Genomic DNA, 18200 nt, shown 5'->3' with positions numbered 1-18200 from the left:
CAGGTTAACACCGCAGTACTGACCTCACCCACCACCCATAGCTACTGACATTAACACCGCAGTACTGACCTCACCCACCACCTACAGCTACTGACATTAACACCGCAGTACTGACCTCACCCACCACCTACAGCTACTGACATTAACACCACAGTACTGACCTCACCCACCACCTACAGCTACTGACATTAACACCGCAGTACTGACCTCACCCACCACCTACAGCTACTGACATTAACACCGCAGTACTGACTGTACCAACCACCTATAGCTACTGACATTAACACCAGTACTGACTGCACCCACCACCTACAGCTACTGACATTAACACCGCAGTACTGACCTCACCCACCACCTACAGCTATTGACATTAACACCGCAGTACTGACTTTACCAACCACCTACAGCTACTGACATTAACACTGCAGTACTGACCTCACCCATCACCTACAGCTACTGACATTAACACCAGTTCTGACTGCACCCACCACCTACAGTTACTGACATTAACACCAGTACTGACTGAACCCACCACCTACAGCTACTGACATTAACACCGCAGTACTGACCTCACCCACCACCTACAGCTACTGACATTAACACCGCAGTACTGACCTCACCCACCACCTACAGCTACTGACATTAACACCGCAGTACTGACCTCACCCACCACCTACAGCTACTGACATTAACACCGCAGTACTGACCGCACCCACCACCTACAGCTACTGACATTAACACCGCAGTACTGACCGCACCCACCACCTACAGCTACTGACATTAACACCGCAGTACTGACTGCACCCACCACCTACAGCTACTGACATTAACACCGCAGTACTGACTGCACCCACCACCTACAGCTACTGACATTAACACCGCAGTACTGACCTCACCCACCACCTACAGCTACTGACATTAACACCGCAGTACTGACTGCACCCACCACCTACAGCTACTGACATTAACACTGCAGTACTGACAACATGTAGCTGCACACACAGCAGGTTTACTGACAGACATGGCATACAGAGACAGGGTAATGCAGATGGTGACTCTGTGAGATGCTCTGATGCAGACAGGTTAATGATCTGTGACTGACAGACAGACTGACAGACCTTCCCATCCCTGCCTGGAGCTGCCATCAGGGCTCCCCAGATCTGGAAGGAGTATTTCAGCTGGGGGACACTCAGCTCTTGAACCTTGACCCCCAGATCTGCCTCCAGACGTTCAGCTACCTGCGGAGACACAGACCTTCCAGTCAGCACCACGTTCTGCATGCCGACAGGTGAGTGATGTACGCATGTCAGGCCCCTCTCATCTCTCTACGCCCTTCTCGTCTCTCTACGCCCCTCTCGAACCTTCCTCTGGGCCTGTATGAGCTGCTGCTCCACAGGAGACACCAGCAGAGATCCACCATCATGCGGCACAGAGAAAAATCGCAGCTTCCTGAGGTCCACCTCTGAGGACAGATGCAGCCTACAGACACACAGAGAGGCGAGTCAGTACAGACACAGAGAGGAGAGTCAGTACAGACGCACAGAGAGGAGAGTCAGTACAGACACACAGAGAGGAGAGTCAGTACAGACACAGAGAGGAGAGTCAGTACAGACACACAGAGAGGAGAGTCAGTACAGACACACAGAGAGGAGAGTCAGTACAGACACAGAGAGGAGAGTCAGTACAGACACACAGAGAGGAGAGTCAGTACAGACACACAGAGAGGAAAGTCAGTACAGACACAGAGAGGAGAGTCAGTACAGACACAGAGAAGAAAGTGAACACAGACACAGAGAGGAGAGTCAGTACAGACAGAGAGGAGAGTCAGTACAGACACAGAGAGGAGAGTCAGTACAGACACACACACAGAGTTTATTGAGCAGTGGTGAGGGTGGTACTTGTGGGCGTTGGGTCCTGCCATGATGCTGAGCACAGGCAGGAGGTCCTCAGCGTAGCGGCACATGGGTCCCGTACACAGGAATTCCTGCTGCAGGCCGGACGCCGGGGGAAACTGGCCCTCATTAGAGACCACACCTGAGAGAACAAGCCATTCACAGGACCCTCTGCTAATGCACACACACACACACACACACACATACACACTCACATATACACACACACACACACACACACACAGTCACACACGCGCATGCACATGCACATGCGCAAAAACACACACACACACGCACACATGCACACACACACACTCACCCAGTCACACACACACACACAGTCACACACACACACATGCACATGCGCAAACACACACACACACCTCAATACACACTGATAGGTTTGAACCAGTTACATTTTATTTATTTTGTTTGAATTACATTTTGATTTGGCATTCCCACACACACACTGCAATAGCCCTCTGACTGTTAGAGACAGCCGGCCACATATAGACTTGACTATATATAGACTTGATTCCACAAAGGAAGAAAATTCCTAACAACACACACATACACATACACACACACACACACACACACACACTGAGGGAGGAACTGTCTTACCTGTTGTGGGTTTGTGGCCAAAGATACCGTTGAAAAAGGCAGGCATGCGGATGCTACCACCCACATCTGAGCCCACACCGATTACAGAACCCCCACTCCCCAAAATACTGCCCTCCCCACCTGCGAGAAATACAGAAGAGGGACATCTGAATACAGAACCCCCACTCCCCAAACTACTGCCCCCCCACCTGCGAGAAATACAGAAGAGGGACATCTGAATACAGAACCTCCACTCCCCAAAATACTGCCCCCCCACCTGCGAGAAATACAGAAGAGGGACATCTGAATACAGAACCTCCACTCCCCAAAACACTGCCCCCCCACCTGAGAGAAGCACAGAGGAGGCCTGTGGACACCAACGTCCAACAGCGGTGCACAGGTAACATGTAGTATTGTCACAGTATGACTGTAATAACACTGTAGTGTTCCTGCAGTATTGCTGTAGTTTTACAGTAATATCTGCAGTAATAAGGTAATATAAGGTAGTATTATTGCACTACTGAAGTAGCATACCTGGGGAAATGTTGTAGCATTTTATTGTATTTCTGCAGCGTTGCTGTGGTATTGACACAGTATCGCTGCAGCGTTGCTGTGGTATTGATACAGTATTGCTGTGGTATTGATACAGTATCGCTGCAGCGCTGCTGTGGTATTGATACAGTATTCCTGCAGCGTTGCTGTGGTATTGATACAGTATCGCTGCAGCGTTGCTGTGGTATTGATACAGTATTGCTGCAGCGTTGCTGTGGTATTGATACAGTATTGCTGTGGTATTGATACAGTATCGCTGCAGCGCTGCTGTGGTATTGATACAGTATTCCTGCAGCGTTGCTGTGGTATTGATACAGTATCGCTGCAGCGTTGCTGTGGTATTGATACAGTATCGCTGCAGTGTTGCTGTGGTATTGATACAGTATCGCTGCAGCGTTGCTGTGGTATTGATACAGTATCGCTGCAGCGTTGCTGTGGTATTGATACAGTATTGCTGCAGTGTTGCTGTGGTATTGATACAGTATTCCTGCAGTGTTGCTGTGGTATTGATACAGTATCGCTGCAGTGTTGCTGTGGTATTGATACAGTATCGCTGCAGTGTTGCTGTGGTATTGATACAGTATCGCTGCAGCGTTGCTGCATGATCGCTGCAGTGTTGCTGAGTGTCGCGGGCGGTGCGGCTGACCTGAGCTGCCCCCCGCGATGCGCCTCCTGTCGTAGGGGTTGCTGGTGGAGCCGTGCACCCGGTTGTGGGACTCCAGCCACATGCAGAGCTCACTGCAGTTGGTGACGCCCAGCGGAATGGCCCCCGCCCTCTTCAGCAGGGCCACAGGGGGCGCGTCCCCTGCCGAAACCACAGCCCTCCTCGCCAGCAGCCCCGCGGAGTTGGGCATGCCTGCGGAGGAGCCGGACGGGGCGTGAGAGCGCTCTCAGACAGACAGACGGACAGGCAGACCTGACTGACGGCAGACGCAGTACCCTGCAGAGCGAAGGACTCTTTCACAGTGAAGGGGACTCCCAACAGGGGCAACCGCTCCTCCAGCGCCTCCTCTCCCCCTCCCTCCTCCTCCTCCTCAATCAGCTGATCCACCTGAGCTGCCTCCTGCAGTGCTGCCGAGAACCTGAGAGAGAGAGAGAGAGAGAGAGGGAGAGGGAGAGGGAGAGAGGGAGAGGGAGAGGGAGAGAGGGAGAGGGAGAGAGAGAGAGAGAGGGAGAGGGAGAGAGGGAGAGGGAGAGAGAGATTAAATTATAAATTAATTTATATTAATGAATTGGCAAAAAGACTCGAGCAGTCAGCAGTACCTGGTCTCTCATTAAATGACTCTGAAATTAAATTCCTTCTTTTTGCAGACGACTTGGTCCTGCTGTCTCCAACAGAAGAGGGTCTACAGCAGAACCTAAATCTCTTGCACAAATTCTGTCAGACCTGGGCCCTGACTATTAACCCCCAAAAAACAAAAATACTAACATTTCAGAAAAAATCCAGATGTCAGGGAAAAAAATTCACCCTTGGTTCAAATACAATCGAACATGCAAAAAATTACACATACCTTGGGCTGAAGATTACTACAACCGGTAACTTTAACCTGGCCGTGAATGACTTGAAAGAGAAAGCAAGAAGGGCTTTCTATGCCATTAAAAAATCTATCCAATTTGACATACCAATTAGAATCTGGCTCAAAATTTTCCAATCAGTCATAGAACCAATTGCATTATACGGCAGTGAAGTGTGGGGTCCACTCATGTACAGTGGGTTTGAAAAATGGGACAAACACCCAGTTGAAACCCTGCATGCAGAGTTCTGTAAGCGTATCCTCAAAGTACAGAGGAGCACAGCTAACAATGCATGCAGGGCTGAATTAGGCCACTATCCCCTATCAATTAAAATTGAGAAACGAGCCATCAAATTCTGGAAACACCTCAAATCAAGTGACCCCAACGCTTATTGTTTTAAAGCCCTGAAAAGCCAAGAAATGAGCACAAAAAAAGTCCCCTCTGCCAGCTAGTCTTGAGGCTCACACAAACTAATACGACAAACAAGAATAACCAGACTAATACAACTAACAATCAGCCTCAGGACTATGCCACCCTTGCACAAACAATTCGGCCTAACCAAATTATAAAAACACAAAAAGAAAAGTATCTGACATATTGGATTGAAACAACAAAAAGTCAAAGTAAACTTCAATGCTATTTGGCCCTAAACAGAGAATACACTGTAGCAGACTACCTGTCCACAGTGTCTAATACAAAACAAAGGAAAACCTTGACCAGGTACAGACTAAGCAACCATAACCTGGCTATTGAAAGAGGCAGACACAGGCAAACCTGGCTGCCCACAGAAGAGAGACTATGTACCCATTGCAGCCAGGGCATGATAGAAACAGAGCTCCACTTCTTGAGTGAATGCTGCAAATTCAAAGCTATCCGGAAGAAATTCTTTCCTGAATTCAAAACCATCTACCCAGACTTTGAGAATTTTGAGGACAGTAAGGTTCTTAGAATATTACTAGGAGAGGAACAAGATAGTGCCAGAGTCGCAGCTAGGTATGTGGATGCCTGCCACAGAGAAAGAGAGTCACTCCATCAGTAAAACACTTCAAGAAATAAATACACACACACACACACACACACACACACACACACACACACACACACACACACACACACTCACACACACACACACACACAAACACACGCATTCACACCACACACACACCACACACACACACACACACACATACACACAAACACACGCATTCACACCACACACACACACACACACACATACACGCATTCACACCACACACACACACACACAAACACACACACACACTTCTGTATTTGTTGTTTGTTTGTTTTAATGTTTGTAGAAATGCTTTGGCAATACAAATGGAGTTTTTGTCATGCCAATAAAGCTCATTTGAATTTGAATTTGAGAGAAAGAGAGGGAGGGGGAAAGAGGGAGAGAGCGAGAGACAGAGAGGGGGAGAGAGGGAGAGGGAGAGAGGGAGAGAGAGGGGGGGAGAGAGAGAGGGAGAGGGAGAGGGAGAGAGGGAGAGAGAGAGAGGGGAGGGGGGAGGGGGGGGAGAGAGAGAGAGACAGAGAGGGGGAGAGAGGGAGAGAGAGAGAGAGAAAGAGAGAGAGAGAGAGAGAGAGGGGGAGAGAGAGGGAGGGAGAGGGAGAGGGAGGGTGAGAGACAGAGACAGAGGGAGAGAGGGAGGAGAGATAGACACTCATTCACACACACACATACACACACACACACACACACACACACACAGTGTTCTCTCCTCTCTTAAGTGGCTGACCTGTCCTTGACCACAGCGTTGAGCAGGGGGTTGACCTCCTGGATGCGGTCGATGTAGGCCTGCACTGCCTCCACACTCGTCACCTGCAGGGACACGAGCACCAATCAGACACTTCAGCCACGAGGCAGGGGTGTGTCCTCTACAGGTGAGAGGGTGTGTCCTAATGCAGGGGAGAGGGTGTGTCCTCTACAGGTGAGAGGGTGTGTCCTAATGCAGGTGAGAGGGTGTGTTCTAATACAGGGGAGAGGGTGTGTTCTAAAGTAGGTGAGAGGGTGTGTCCTAATACAGGGGAGGGGTGTGTCCTAATACAGGGGAGAGGGTGTGTTCTAAAGCAGGTGAGAGGGTGTGTCCTAATACAGGGGAGGGGTGTGTCCTAATACAGGGGAGAGGGTGTGTCCTAATACAGGGGAGAGGGTGTGTCCTAATACAGGGGAGGGGTGTGTCCTAATACAGGGGAGAGGGTGTGTTCTAAAGCAGGTGAGAGGGTGTGTCCTAATACAGGGGAGGGGTGTGTCCTAATACAGGGGAGGGGTGTGTCCTAATACAGGGGAGAGGGTGTGTTCTAAAGCAGGTGAGAGGGTGTGTCCTAATACAGGGGAGGGGTGTGTCCTAATACAGGGGAGAGGGTGTGTTCTAAAGCAGGTGAGAGGGTGTGTCCTAATACAGGGGAGGGGTGTGTCCTAATACAGGGGAGAGGGTGTGTCCTAATACAGGGGAGGGGTGTGTCCTAATACAGGGGAGGGGTGTGTCCTAATACAGGGGAGAGGGTGTGTTCTAATACAGGGGAGGGGTGTGTCCTAATACAGGGGACCTAATGCCTGGCACCTCAACCTCAAGTTACGAAACCTGCACATTACTCATTACTGTCTTTAGTTACACATCAGTCAGGGCCCCCAGCACTGCCTTCAGGGCGGAAAAAGGCCAGACCGGCCCGCAAACCAGGTCACGTTTACATTCACAGGCAAAAACAATAGCGCCGCTGAAAGCAAACGGAGGCTTAAAAGTATTTATGTTCTGTGTTTTCAAAGAACCACGTGCTACACATGTTGAAGTGATCAGTATGAATAACCCTACAGAAAGGGGATAATACGGCTAATTCCGCGCATGGCGCACAGAGAAACACATTGCGCAAAGTGCACTCTCGGTCGCCGTGTTTTGTGCCAACAGCCTCCGCACGTTCCGAGCGGCTGCAGCCGCTGAAGTTTAGTTGTCTGCTGTAGAAGAGGGTGAAAGCCGAGCTTAAAGCTCTGTAAAACTTCATTTGGCAAGTCTCACAAACCACTGCTGGCGAAAGAGCAAGCAAACTTTTAATGCACCTGCCAAACGCGTCAGCTTCTAACGAACTACGTCTCCCAGCATGCAACACCGTCAGCCACCCTGTGACGACGCTCCCTAACCGAAGTAAAATACGAAGTGCGTCTGAATGCTACGCGTGCGGAGCCAGGCTGTCACAAAAGTAACAAAATCCAGACTGACTGCAGTGTCCGCGCAGACGGCCGGACGCACCAACCTCTTTCCTGCGAATCTTCCGGGCGAGCTGCACCCCCGACAGCAGCAGCAGCGGGTTGCTGATCGCAGGCAGTCCCGGGGACCGTGCACATCTCCGGGATGCGAGCATCTCAAACAGCGTGAGCAGGAACCCCACGGCCGCCCGCAACACCCGAGCCAACAGGCGCTCGAAACGGCTCCGCGCCATCCTTACCAGCCCCGCTGTGTCTCCGGTGATCGCGATTCACAGGAACTGCAAACGCACGTTTCCCAGCATGCACCGCGGTGCAAACAAAGTGTTGCAATTGTGCGGTGCGTAGCGCTCGCACTTTACACCTGCTGTCTGTACATATTCGCTACATCTGAAGCAGGAATTACATCATAACGGCTGCAGTGTCAACACAAATATCACATGTTACGCTACTGAAGTAGCTGAAATCTTTCATGCGTATATTGTAAATGTCCTCGCGGAACAGCATTGTTTTAAGTATGTGGGGTATAATAATGTTGTAGGTACGCATGTATCAACTTACTAAGATAATGGTTTTGCTTTGGAGATTTTTGGCTCAATAATTGGAAGGACTTTGACATGACAAAATAATTTAAAAGGCAATTACGGACTTCATGCTCAGGTCACACAGGACAGTAAAAAAAATAGTTTGTAAGGCGGTGCAGTTTTACCCGATCAGGACCTGAGGAAGCGTGAACAGCGCGCTGCTGAAGGCGCTGCCAGGACTCAGCCGCCTCGAAACGCGCTTTTAAGACCAAACCATCTCCAAGGCGGCCGACCGCTCCCCGAAATGTACGGCATTCCGTCTGGTCCTTGGCTTCAGTCGCGTAGCACACGCCCGTCCGCCTTTACAGAGTTTTTTTTCATATTCCTTTCTACAGTAACATTGTACATTATTATGTAATAAAAATGCATACTTCTCATTTATAATATCGGGTTGTGTGATCTGATGAAAGTCAACATGCAAACGCACGCGCAATGCATGCATAAATACGTTAAATACATTATAAATACTACCGATTCCATGTTTTAGACCCGGAGCAAAGCGCGCTCTTTCCTACTGTACAGTTTAGCAGTACCTCCTCTGCACCACTAGGTGGCAGCTGTGGCCAGCTTTTGAAAGAAGCGCTCTTTGGTCATTCTGTGCGCTTGGTACACTTACTGCAAGTCTCCGTGGTGGCCAGTGTCCATGAGAATAACATGTTTGGGAAGTGCACCGTGGGTGACTGCTGGTCCAGCCAGCAGGGAAACTCGCCCAACCAGCCGGAGGACGACGGGACCTGGAGCAACACAGTTACCTTCGGCTCTGCTGAGGCCGCCATCTCTGACGACTACAAGGTGGGCGGTCTGCGGTCTGAAACTAACCAAACCGCCTGCGGTCTGAAACTAACCAAACCGCCTGCGGTCTGAAACTAACCAAACCGCCTGCGGTCTGAAACTAACCAAACCGCCTGCGGTCTGAAACAAAATAAACCATCTGCGGTCTGAAACTAACCAAACCGCCTGCGGTCTGAAACTAACCAAACCGCCTGCGGTCTGAAACAAAATAAACCATCTGCGGTCTGAAACTAACCAAACCGCCTGCGGTCTGAAACTAACCAAACCGCCTGCGGTCTGAAACTAACCAAACCGCCTGCGGTCTGAAACAAAATAAACCGCCTGCGGTCTGAAACTAACCAAACCGCCTGCGGTCTGAAACTAACCAAACCGCCTGCGGTCTGAAACAAAATAAACCATCTGCGGTCTGAAACTAACCAAACCGCCTGCGGTCTGAAACTAACCAAACCGCCTGCGGTCTGAAACAAAATAAACCGCCTGCGGTCTGAAACTAACCAAACCGCCTGCGGTCTGAAACTAACCAAACCGCCTGCGGTCTGAAACAAAATAAACTGCCTGCGGTCTGAAACTCACCAAACCGCCTGCGGTCTGAAACTAACCAAACCGCCTGCGGTCTGAAACAAAATAAACTGCCTGCGGTCTGAAACTCACCAAACCGCCTGCGGTCTGAAACTAACCAAACTGCCTGCGGTCTGAAACAAAATAAACCGCCTGCGGTCTGAAACTAACCAAACCGCCTGCGGTCTGAAACTAACCAAACCGCCTGCGGTCTGAAACTAACCAAACCGCCTGCGGTCTGAAACAAAATAAACCATCTGCGGTCTGAAACTAACCAAACTGCCTGCGGTCTGAAACTAACCAAACTGCCTAAAGTCTGAAACAGTTGTCTGCAGTCTGAAAGAGCTACCTAAATCATAGATAAATAATACATTCCTTATATTAAGCAATTCTGTAAACTGCTCACTGCTTGGGTGAGAACATTCATAGGCATTCATTAATTAGCTTGGTAAGTAAGTTCTGGAATTGTTATACCAATCTTCGCTTTGCCCTAATATTCAAATATGTATGGTAAATATAAATAGAAATAGAAAAGTAATATTATATATAAGAATACTGTAGATTTCTTTCTACGAAGACTCTGAGAGGCTCTTGAATATGTAATACAGGGACATCATTCTTCCACCCTGCGTAGTTCCTGATAAAGGGTCATAATGGGGCGTGTCTGTTCCTTTGCATCATGTGACTTTCTCCTCTGTTCTAGAACCCCGGCTACTATGACATCACAGCGCAGGACGTGCCTGTGTGGCAATGAGGGCAATGTGCAGCCGGAGCACTGGAGAATAGCCTCCATCCTGCGCTACCACACACGGTCCAGCTTCCTCACCCTCCACGGAGGAACCCTGTACCACCTGGCCAAGGTAACACCAAGGCTGTGTGCTGTGCAGAGAGTACGGCCATGATGTGGAGAACTCACCCTTTCAGGAGAGAGGGAGGAAGGGATTCCACTGTCAACCAAGAAAAGAAGAAATGAAAAGCTTGATGATGCTACTTATCAAAAATATCTCAATATTAGAATGTATTTGGCTGTACCATCAGCTGAAGTGATGCTCAGTGCCGCTCGTTTCCACCACACTGTGCTTCGTTTCAGCACTACCCTGTGAGGTACAAGGCTGGGGTGTGCCACACCAACAGGGGCCCCGCTGTTCCCATTGTGTACGATCTGGGAAATCAGCAGTCCACCAGCGAGCTGTACGGGCCAAACGCAAGAAGTATGAGTCCATGGAAACTCTTAATGACTCCACCTTATGGAAGTGCTCAGTACGACTTGCTGGTGTTGTGTTGTAGTGTGATGAACAGACAGGCAGATAAACCACCCAAATTGCCTGAGCCTCTACCAATTAAACCTCCAAACAATGAGATCAGCTGAGCTGCTAATTTACACAGCTAATAGCAAAGAGCTGAAACCACTGTGCTGTCCTTAGCTGTGACACGAGTTACAGCACAGATGGAAGGGCAACTGTAACTTCGCTGGTCAGTGAAAAGGACACCCAGCTTCATATCCTTCTACCGTCTGTGTTTCAGCTGAGTTTATTTCCGACTTCATCAACACTGAACTGGCTGCCATGGCGATCTGCTCTGGAGTCAGGCCCTCTGGCTGCAACACTGAGCATGTAAAGCTTTGGCTTTGGAAAAGAGTTTCAATCATCTGAAGACAAATGTATGACTAGATGGGATATATACAGTACCACTTTGTACACACTCTACACAGGAGAGTGTCTGGGGTCTGTTGAGTGTCTTAGCCAGACTTATATATACTGTATTTTAAGAAATAACAGTATGTTTATAGGAAAAAAAAAGGAAAAACTGTTTTTTTAAATGTTTGCAAAAAATATTCACAGTCAAAAACTGAAATCTCATTCAGACCCTTTGCTCATTCCAGATTGAGTTCAGGTGCATCCTGTTTGCTTTGACTGTCCTTGATGTCTTGATTGGAGTCTACCTGTGGCCTATTGAATTGATTTGACGTGATTTAGGAAGGCACACACCTGAGACCTCCGCAATCAAATTGGGTCAAGGCATGGATCTGAGCACAGGTATAAAACCGTTTCTAAAGCAGAAGCATGCTGGTGAGAGCCACAGAATGTGATTGTGTGTGAGAGGAGGAGGCATGGAGAGAGTGTGTGAAGAGGAGGAGGCAGGGAGAGTGTGTGAAGAGGAGGAGGCAGGGAGAGAGTGTGTGAGAGGAGGAGGCAGGGAGAGAGTGTGTGAGAGGAGGAGGCATGGAGAGAGTGTGTGAAGAGGAGGAGGCAGGGAGAGAGTGTGTGAAGAGGAGGAGGCAGGGAGAGAGTGTGTGAGAGGAGGAGGCAGGGAGAGAGTGTGTGAGAGGAGGAGGCAGGGAGAGAGTGTGTGAGAGGAGGAGGCATGGAGAGAGTGTGTGAAGAGGAGGAGGCAGGGAGAGAGTGTGTGAGAGGAGGAGGCAGGGAGAGAGTGTGTGAGGAGGAGGAGGCAGGGAGAGAGTGTGTGAGGAGGAGGAGGCAGGGAGAGAGTGTGTGAGAGGAGGAGGCAGGGAGAGAGTGTGTGAGAGGAGGAGGCAGGGAGAGAGTGTGTGAGAGGAGGAGGCAGGGAGAGAGTGTGTGAGAGGAGGAGGCAGGGAGAGAGTGTGTGAGAGGAGGAGGCAGGGAGAGAGTGTGTGTGAGGAGGAGGCAGGGAGAGAGTGTGTGAGAAGGACACTAAAGAACACAGAGAGAGAGAGAGAGAATCTGAGGGATGTGTGTACTAAGGGGGAGAGAGTGGGTGAACAAGTGTTAAAGACACCAACAGAGAATGAGTGATGGGTATATCTGTTTGTGTATGTGTGTGTGTGTGTGTGTGTGTGTGTGAGAGAGAGAGAGAGAGCGAGAGAGACTGGCATTTCTGTACACACCACTGAATCACAACACTGCTCAAAACCTGTTTAAGATTAGAAAATATGAAATTCATTCATTTATTTCAAGGTTTACATTTGTTTACATTGTTTTTTAGGCAAGTTTCCTTCATTCTTCAGGCTCTGGTTTCCCATCACAGAAACGGTTCTACACTGTGTGTGTAAGAGAGAAACAGCAGAGACACATCTGTGTTTGTAGAGCTACACTGTGTGTGTAAGAGAGAAACAGCAGAGACACATCTGTGTTTGCAGAGCTACATACAGCCAGTGAGCTAGTGAAAACAGATATTGGTATTTTCTGATACATTTCACTCTCCTAGGACAGCTGTGTATGTTTGTCTCCCCCTTGTGGCAAGAGGACCTCAGTGCACCAGCAATGCAACCCTATGCTGCTCTCAGTGTAGAGGTGGTTTGCTGTGCGGAATGTGCATGACATGATTTTTAAAGTGAAAATACTACATCGGTAAAACACTGCATTACTGTTACCTGAAATTCAGGGACTCTGTAGAATATTTAGAGATGTGCCTGATATGCCCCTGTGCTGTTCTGTACCCCAAATCTCCTACATCAGTGTACTGTACCCCAAATCTCCTACATCAGTGTCCTGTACCCCAAATCTCTCACATCAGTGTCCTGTACCCCACATCTCCTACATCAGTGTCCTGTACCCCAAATCTCCCACATCAGTGTCCTGTACCCCAAATCTCCCACATCAGTGTCCTGTACCCCAAATCTCCCACATCAGTGTACTGTACCCCAAATCTCCCACATCAGTGTCCTGTACCCCAAATCTCCCACATCAGTCCTCTCTGCCCAGGATGGTGTTTCCTGCTGTACTCTTCCCACAGCCCATTGCTGGATGTCAAAATGTAAATGTAACATTCAATGTACTCACACAGCTTGCAGGTCACTCTAGACTAGAGCATCTGCTGAATGTCAAAAGCATAAATTTAATGTTAAATGTGCTCATCTTGTGTACCTTTCTGAATAAGAGTGTCTGCTGTGTGTCAAAAATGTAAAATCAAATATTTTGGATTATTCCTCTGCTTGCCTTTTAAACATGACTTTTTCCTAAGTAATTTGTATTCAATTAATTATTAATCAACAATTACGTTATTCTGTTCTATATTATTAATCTGCTAATCATTAATCTCCAGCATTAACATCTCATTTGAAGTAATCACTGAAAAGAGAAAGGCTCTTCACAGGAAGGGCGTGGCTGTGCTTCTTTCACTGTGTGGTGCATTTATCTCGTATATTAATCCCTGTTGCTGCTGATGCTGCACCCACTACTGCTCCTGCTGCTGCCCCTATTCCTATGCCAACCGGGCCTCCCACTGCACCAATCGCTGCTCCTGCTCCTGCACCCGCAGCCATACTGGAAAACACAATGCCTGCTTTCTTCAAAAACGTGTTACTCCTCTCTGCTCTGTCTCTGGCTTCTCTTTCATGCTCTTTGTGAAGCTCCTCTATGGCTTTCTCCAGAGCCCCTCCCCCATATTTAGCCTTCAGCTTCTCCTCCTCCCTCCGTATCTTTCCTTCATTCTCTCTCAGAATCCTCCTCTTCTCATCTTCAATCGCTTCTTCAGCCATCTTGTACATCTCATTGGTGTAGCAGCTTCCTCCATTCACTGTCACCATCTTATCAATCTTCTGCAGCAGCTCTGTGACCTGAGTGCGATTATTCACCTCCTCGTTGTTAAAGACATGATATCCACCATGGCACTGTCTAATGAACCCACCGAGCATTTCACTGCCATTAATATATTCTTCGATAGTTAATCCCTCCAGCTGGTCTCCATGAGTGAACAGCACCATTGTGTACCTGGCTGCTTCAGCACCGAAGGTCTCCTGAATGATCTTCACTGTGTCCTGCTCTTCCTGTGTGAATCTGCTCAACTGGATCACCACCAGGAACACATGGGGTCCCGGGGAGGACAGGCAGATACATGTCCCAATCTCTTTGATGACAGCATCTTTAACGAGTTTCGTATCAAACAGGCCTGGAGTGTCGACCACGGCAACCTCTCTCCCATCCACCTTCCCTCTCTGCTTCTTACATCGTGACGTCACAGAGGAGGGGGAGAGCTTCGATTCAAATGCTTTTTTCCCCAGGATGATGTTTCCCGCTGCACTCTTTCCCACTCCGGTCTTTCCCACCAGGGCAATCCTCAGATCTTTAACCTTGTGAATTCCTGTGGAATAAGAACAGTACTGTTACGTTTCTCGAGAGCTGCACCATGTCCTGCCTTTGCTGTCTGTTCCTTTGGTAATCTTCACCATCGGGAGGATTTACTTTTTAATGAATACAGCCAGCTGCTTTCCAGTTACATTTGCTGCAGTTGTAACAGCAGCTGGATGGCAAGGCCACATCAAAAACAGGTCCATTCAAACTGACAAACAAAACAGGACTGTGGTGTAAATACAGCTGCAAATGGGAAAAAGCAGAAAGTGCCATGAGAGCTGACAAAAACTGTCCTAACAAGTTAGCAGTCTCAACAGCCAGCTCAGACCGCAGACAACCTCCTGTTCATCAGAGTCCGTGTGTTTCATCCAGTTCCCGTATGGGATACTATGGCACACAGGTGCCTTCATGCAGTTCCTCCACACCTAATTTTAAATTAACTGTTTCATCCAAAGAATTCAACAGTATGTTAGAATCCTGTAATGCTTATGATTAGGTTGCTTTTGCTGTACTGTATACAATAAATAATGTTTAGATGAACTCTCAACAAAGCACCCTGTGGTGTTTTTACTTTTCTTAAAAATAAAATACTTGATACAGGCATTTTTAACTTGTGCTATTTTATGCTGAAGTACTGAAGATGCTCATCTTGTTTCAGCACTTCTTTATTTTCTCAGAAGCATAAGCTCAGCTTTCATAATTAAAGCAACTGTCTTGTGACTGTGCTCTGTAATTAGGACTAATACCTCTGTGAGAAAATCCTACTGGCCACCAGGCCTGGGGCGGGGAGGTGTGGTTTTCCAGGGCAATTTACCCAAAATTGTTCCCAGAAACAGAAATACATGCAAGTGAGGCACAGAAAAAAAATCACAGCGCCATTAAGTCTGAATCAGCTCCGCACTGACCATCTTTGACTGAAAACTCACCTGTTACAACTGCAGCGTGGTTCAACTAACACTGAGGTCCAGACGCTTATTCTATACCCTCAAACACATTTGCTGTATCCTCAAACTTTCTCTTGCTCCTACTACGACACTTAGTAGAATGCTGTGTGTTTTATAATGACTCATGTTATTGGCTTTGACACTGAGGATGTGGCATTGTCTAATGTGGTATTTTTTCCTGGCCTTATTTATTTTTTGAGAAGCCCAGGGTACTTACCCAATTGCTCTCTCTGTATGGGACCTGCGTAGGTTCTTTGTGGCATGTAATATTTACCTCCATTCAGAGAAACCAGGCAGTCGATCTTCCCTAGGAGTTCTGAGACCTGGTCAGGATTAACGACCTCATTGTTGAACACGTGATGTCTGTTACCATATTTTTCAACGACTTCCTGCAGCGGCGTCCCAACCTTTCGGATGAAGTGATCGATTGTCTCGCGTTTTAAGAAGTCCCCGTATGTGAAGAGGATCATGGTGAACTCTTTGGCCGTCTCTCCGAAGACTTTCTCCACTCTCTGCAGCGACGCCCTGTGCTCCTCGGTGAACCTGCCCAGCTGGATGACCAGCAGCAGGGCGTGGGGCGCGGCCATCGCCGTGCAGCGGAGCAGCTCCTCCTCAGACACCTCCCTGTAGTCCACCCCGGGGGTGTCCACCACCGTCACCAGCCGCCCGTGCACAAACGCGCTCCTCACCTCGCACCTCTTCGTCACCGCGGAGAAGAAGAAGGAGGAGCGGAAGTCCTCTCTGCCCAGGATGGTGTTTCCTGCCGCACTCTTCCCGCAGCCTACTTTCCCCAGCAGCACCATCCTCAGAGGACACGGGCAACCTGAAGGGGCCGGGGAGAAACCGCTGCAGAATCAGCACAGCGACAGGTGTGAAGGAACTAGACATGTAACCATGACGACGCAGGTCTGAATCCCATCTAGGTGACTCCTGTCACTTCTGTACCCTGCTGTAGCCTTGAGCACAGCACTGCACCTGAATCTCCTCAGTAAATATTGAAATGGGTCTAATCACTCATATAATGCCAAGGAACTCTGATATTTACAGTGAAGAGAACACGATCTGAGTGAAACTATTTTACCGGGCAAACTGTTAAAAAATATAAGCTATAATGTGTCTGCTCACAAAAGGTAGTAATGCAGCCTCGCTCTAAACTAGAGTTGAAATATAGTAAATTATTTTCTGTAATTCTGAAAGCCTCATAATCAAACACCTTCTGATAATGCATTAAACTCACAAATAGCAAAATAAGCGTCCGGTATCATGTTTTTAAAATAATGTTTCAGAAAAAGCCATTCCTTTGGAGCTGTGGTATCCATTTTACCATGAGATCCATTTTGTACTTCATTCCACAGCTGCTTTGGTTACAGTTTGGGTGGGAAATGGTTTTGGATTGTTTCCTTCAGGTTAGAGGGCACCCCCTATGATTATCCCATATGATTTTACCCATCAGATGATGATGAGATCTGATACAATTTATATTGCAGTAAACAGTTTTTGGAAGTTGGGAAGGATGTTTTATCTTGGAGTGTATTTGCAGTGCCCTCCACACATACCACTGGCTAAGGAAGAAAAAACAGGCTATAAAAGAAAATTATTCATTGGATGTTTTTCTGTTTCATGTTTTTGTACAAATGTTATACTTTATTCTTAACAGAACTGCACTGAGCAAAGTCACATTGTTCTCAAATAATGGGTTTATTGTAAAAATCTTTGTAGATTTCAATGAGTACTTTGCATCATGCTGGAATGTCTATTTCCAGCCAAGTCTGAGCTTATTTGCTGAAGGTTCTTGGCCAAGATGTGATGTGTTGGAGCTCCGAACTCTGTCTTAATGTCCCCGGGACTCATAAATGCAAATCAAACCCAGAACATAACGAACATAATAAAATCAAAACGTAATAAACATAATGAATCCCTAACCATAACACATGCTTCCAGCTGCCATTCAGAGGCTTTTTTGGCAAATTATTTGCCTCTTTTTGTTGCCTGTCTTCAGAAGAGGTTTCTTGCTCACAGCCCAGCCATGAATGCAGCTTTAAACGGCTCCTTCTGACTCTCACTAACCCGAAGATTCCGGTTTGTTTGGGACTCCCCAGCCGTCCAGCTGTGGATTTATGTTTGCCTTTTGAACTGTGTGTCACAGCCCATGGTGGCAAGACAGGCTGGGAGACACATCCTCTTAAAGACATGCATCCACTTCCTGGCAGAGCTACCACTGTATCAGTGGCCTTTTTTTTTTTTTTTTTTTTTTTAACATATGATGACGAGAACAGGCCATTCGGCCCAACTAAGCTCGTCATTTCTTTATTAAAGAGTATCCAAAACTGCATCAAGTCTAGACTTGAACACAGCAAGGGTCTCTGCCTCAACTACATGACCTGGCAACCTATTCCATGTATTGATAACTCTTTGTGTAAAATAATATTTCCTTACATCAGTGCGGAACTTACGTAAGTTTCCATTTATGTCCTCTTGTTTTACAGACTGAA

The 18200-nt window shown here is 47.9% G+C and overlaps 2 protein-coding genes and 1 pseudogene across 2 annotated transcripts in view; 1 reads left to right on the top strand and 2 right to left on the bottom strand.

Annotated features, from left to right (window-relative positions):
* Nucleotides 1–8571, bottom strand: part of LOC118769476 (fatty-acid amide hydrolase 2-A-like) — an 11317-nt gene extending 2746 nt beyond the window's left edge. The window contains exons 1-8 of the mRNA XM_036516594.1: nt 7830–8571; nt 6320–6402; nt 3987–4129; nt 3694–3903; nt 2517–2636; nt 1899–2034; nt 1362–1479; nt 1119–1238 (exon numbers count right to left, since the gene is read on the bottom strand). Coding sequence (XP_036372487.1) covers nt 1119–1238; nt 1362–1479; nt 1899–2034; nt 2517–2636; nt 3694–3903; nt 3987–4129; nt 6320–6402; nt 7830–8015 — 1116 coding nt within the window. The 5' untranslated portion in view covers nt 8016–8571. The remainder of the gene's footprint in view (nt 1–1118; nt 1239–1361; nt 1480–1898; nt 2035–2516; nt 2637–3693; nt 3904–3986; nt 4130–6319; nt 6403–7829) is intronic.
* On the top strand, nt 8432–11241 carry LOC118769549 (annotated as a pseudogene).
* A 2455-nt stretch (nt 11242–13696) lies between these two features.
* LOC118769548 (GTPase IMAP family member 8-like) overlaps nt 13697–18200 on the bottom strand; it is a 64172-nt gene continuing 59668 nt past the window's right edge. The window contains exons 6-7 of the mRNA XM_036516678.1: nt 16116–16512; nt 13697–14793 (exon numbers count right to left, since the gene is read on the bottom strand). Coding sequence (XP_036372571.1) covers nt 13810–14793; nt 16116–16512 — 1381 coding nt within the window. The 3' untranslated portion in view covers nt 13697–13809. The remainder of the gene's footprint in view (nt 14794–16115; nt 16513–18200) is intronic.

The sequence above is a fragment of the Megalops cyprinoides genome, chromosome 22 (genome assembly GCF_013368585.1).
Source record: "Megalops cyprinoides isolate fMegCyp1 chromosome 22, fMegCyp1.pri, whole genome shotgun sequence".
In the NCBI taxonomy this organism is placed as follows: domain Eukaryota; kingdom Metazoa; phylum Chordata; class Actinopteri; order Elopiformes; family Megalopidae; genus Megalops; species Megalops cyprinoides.
Note: the sequence above shows the minus strand (reverse complement) of the source record. Positions and strands in the feature narration are given on the sequence as shown.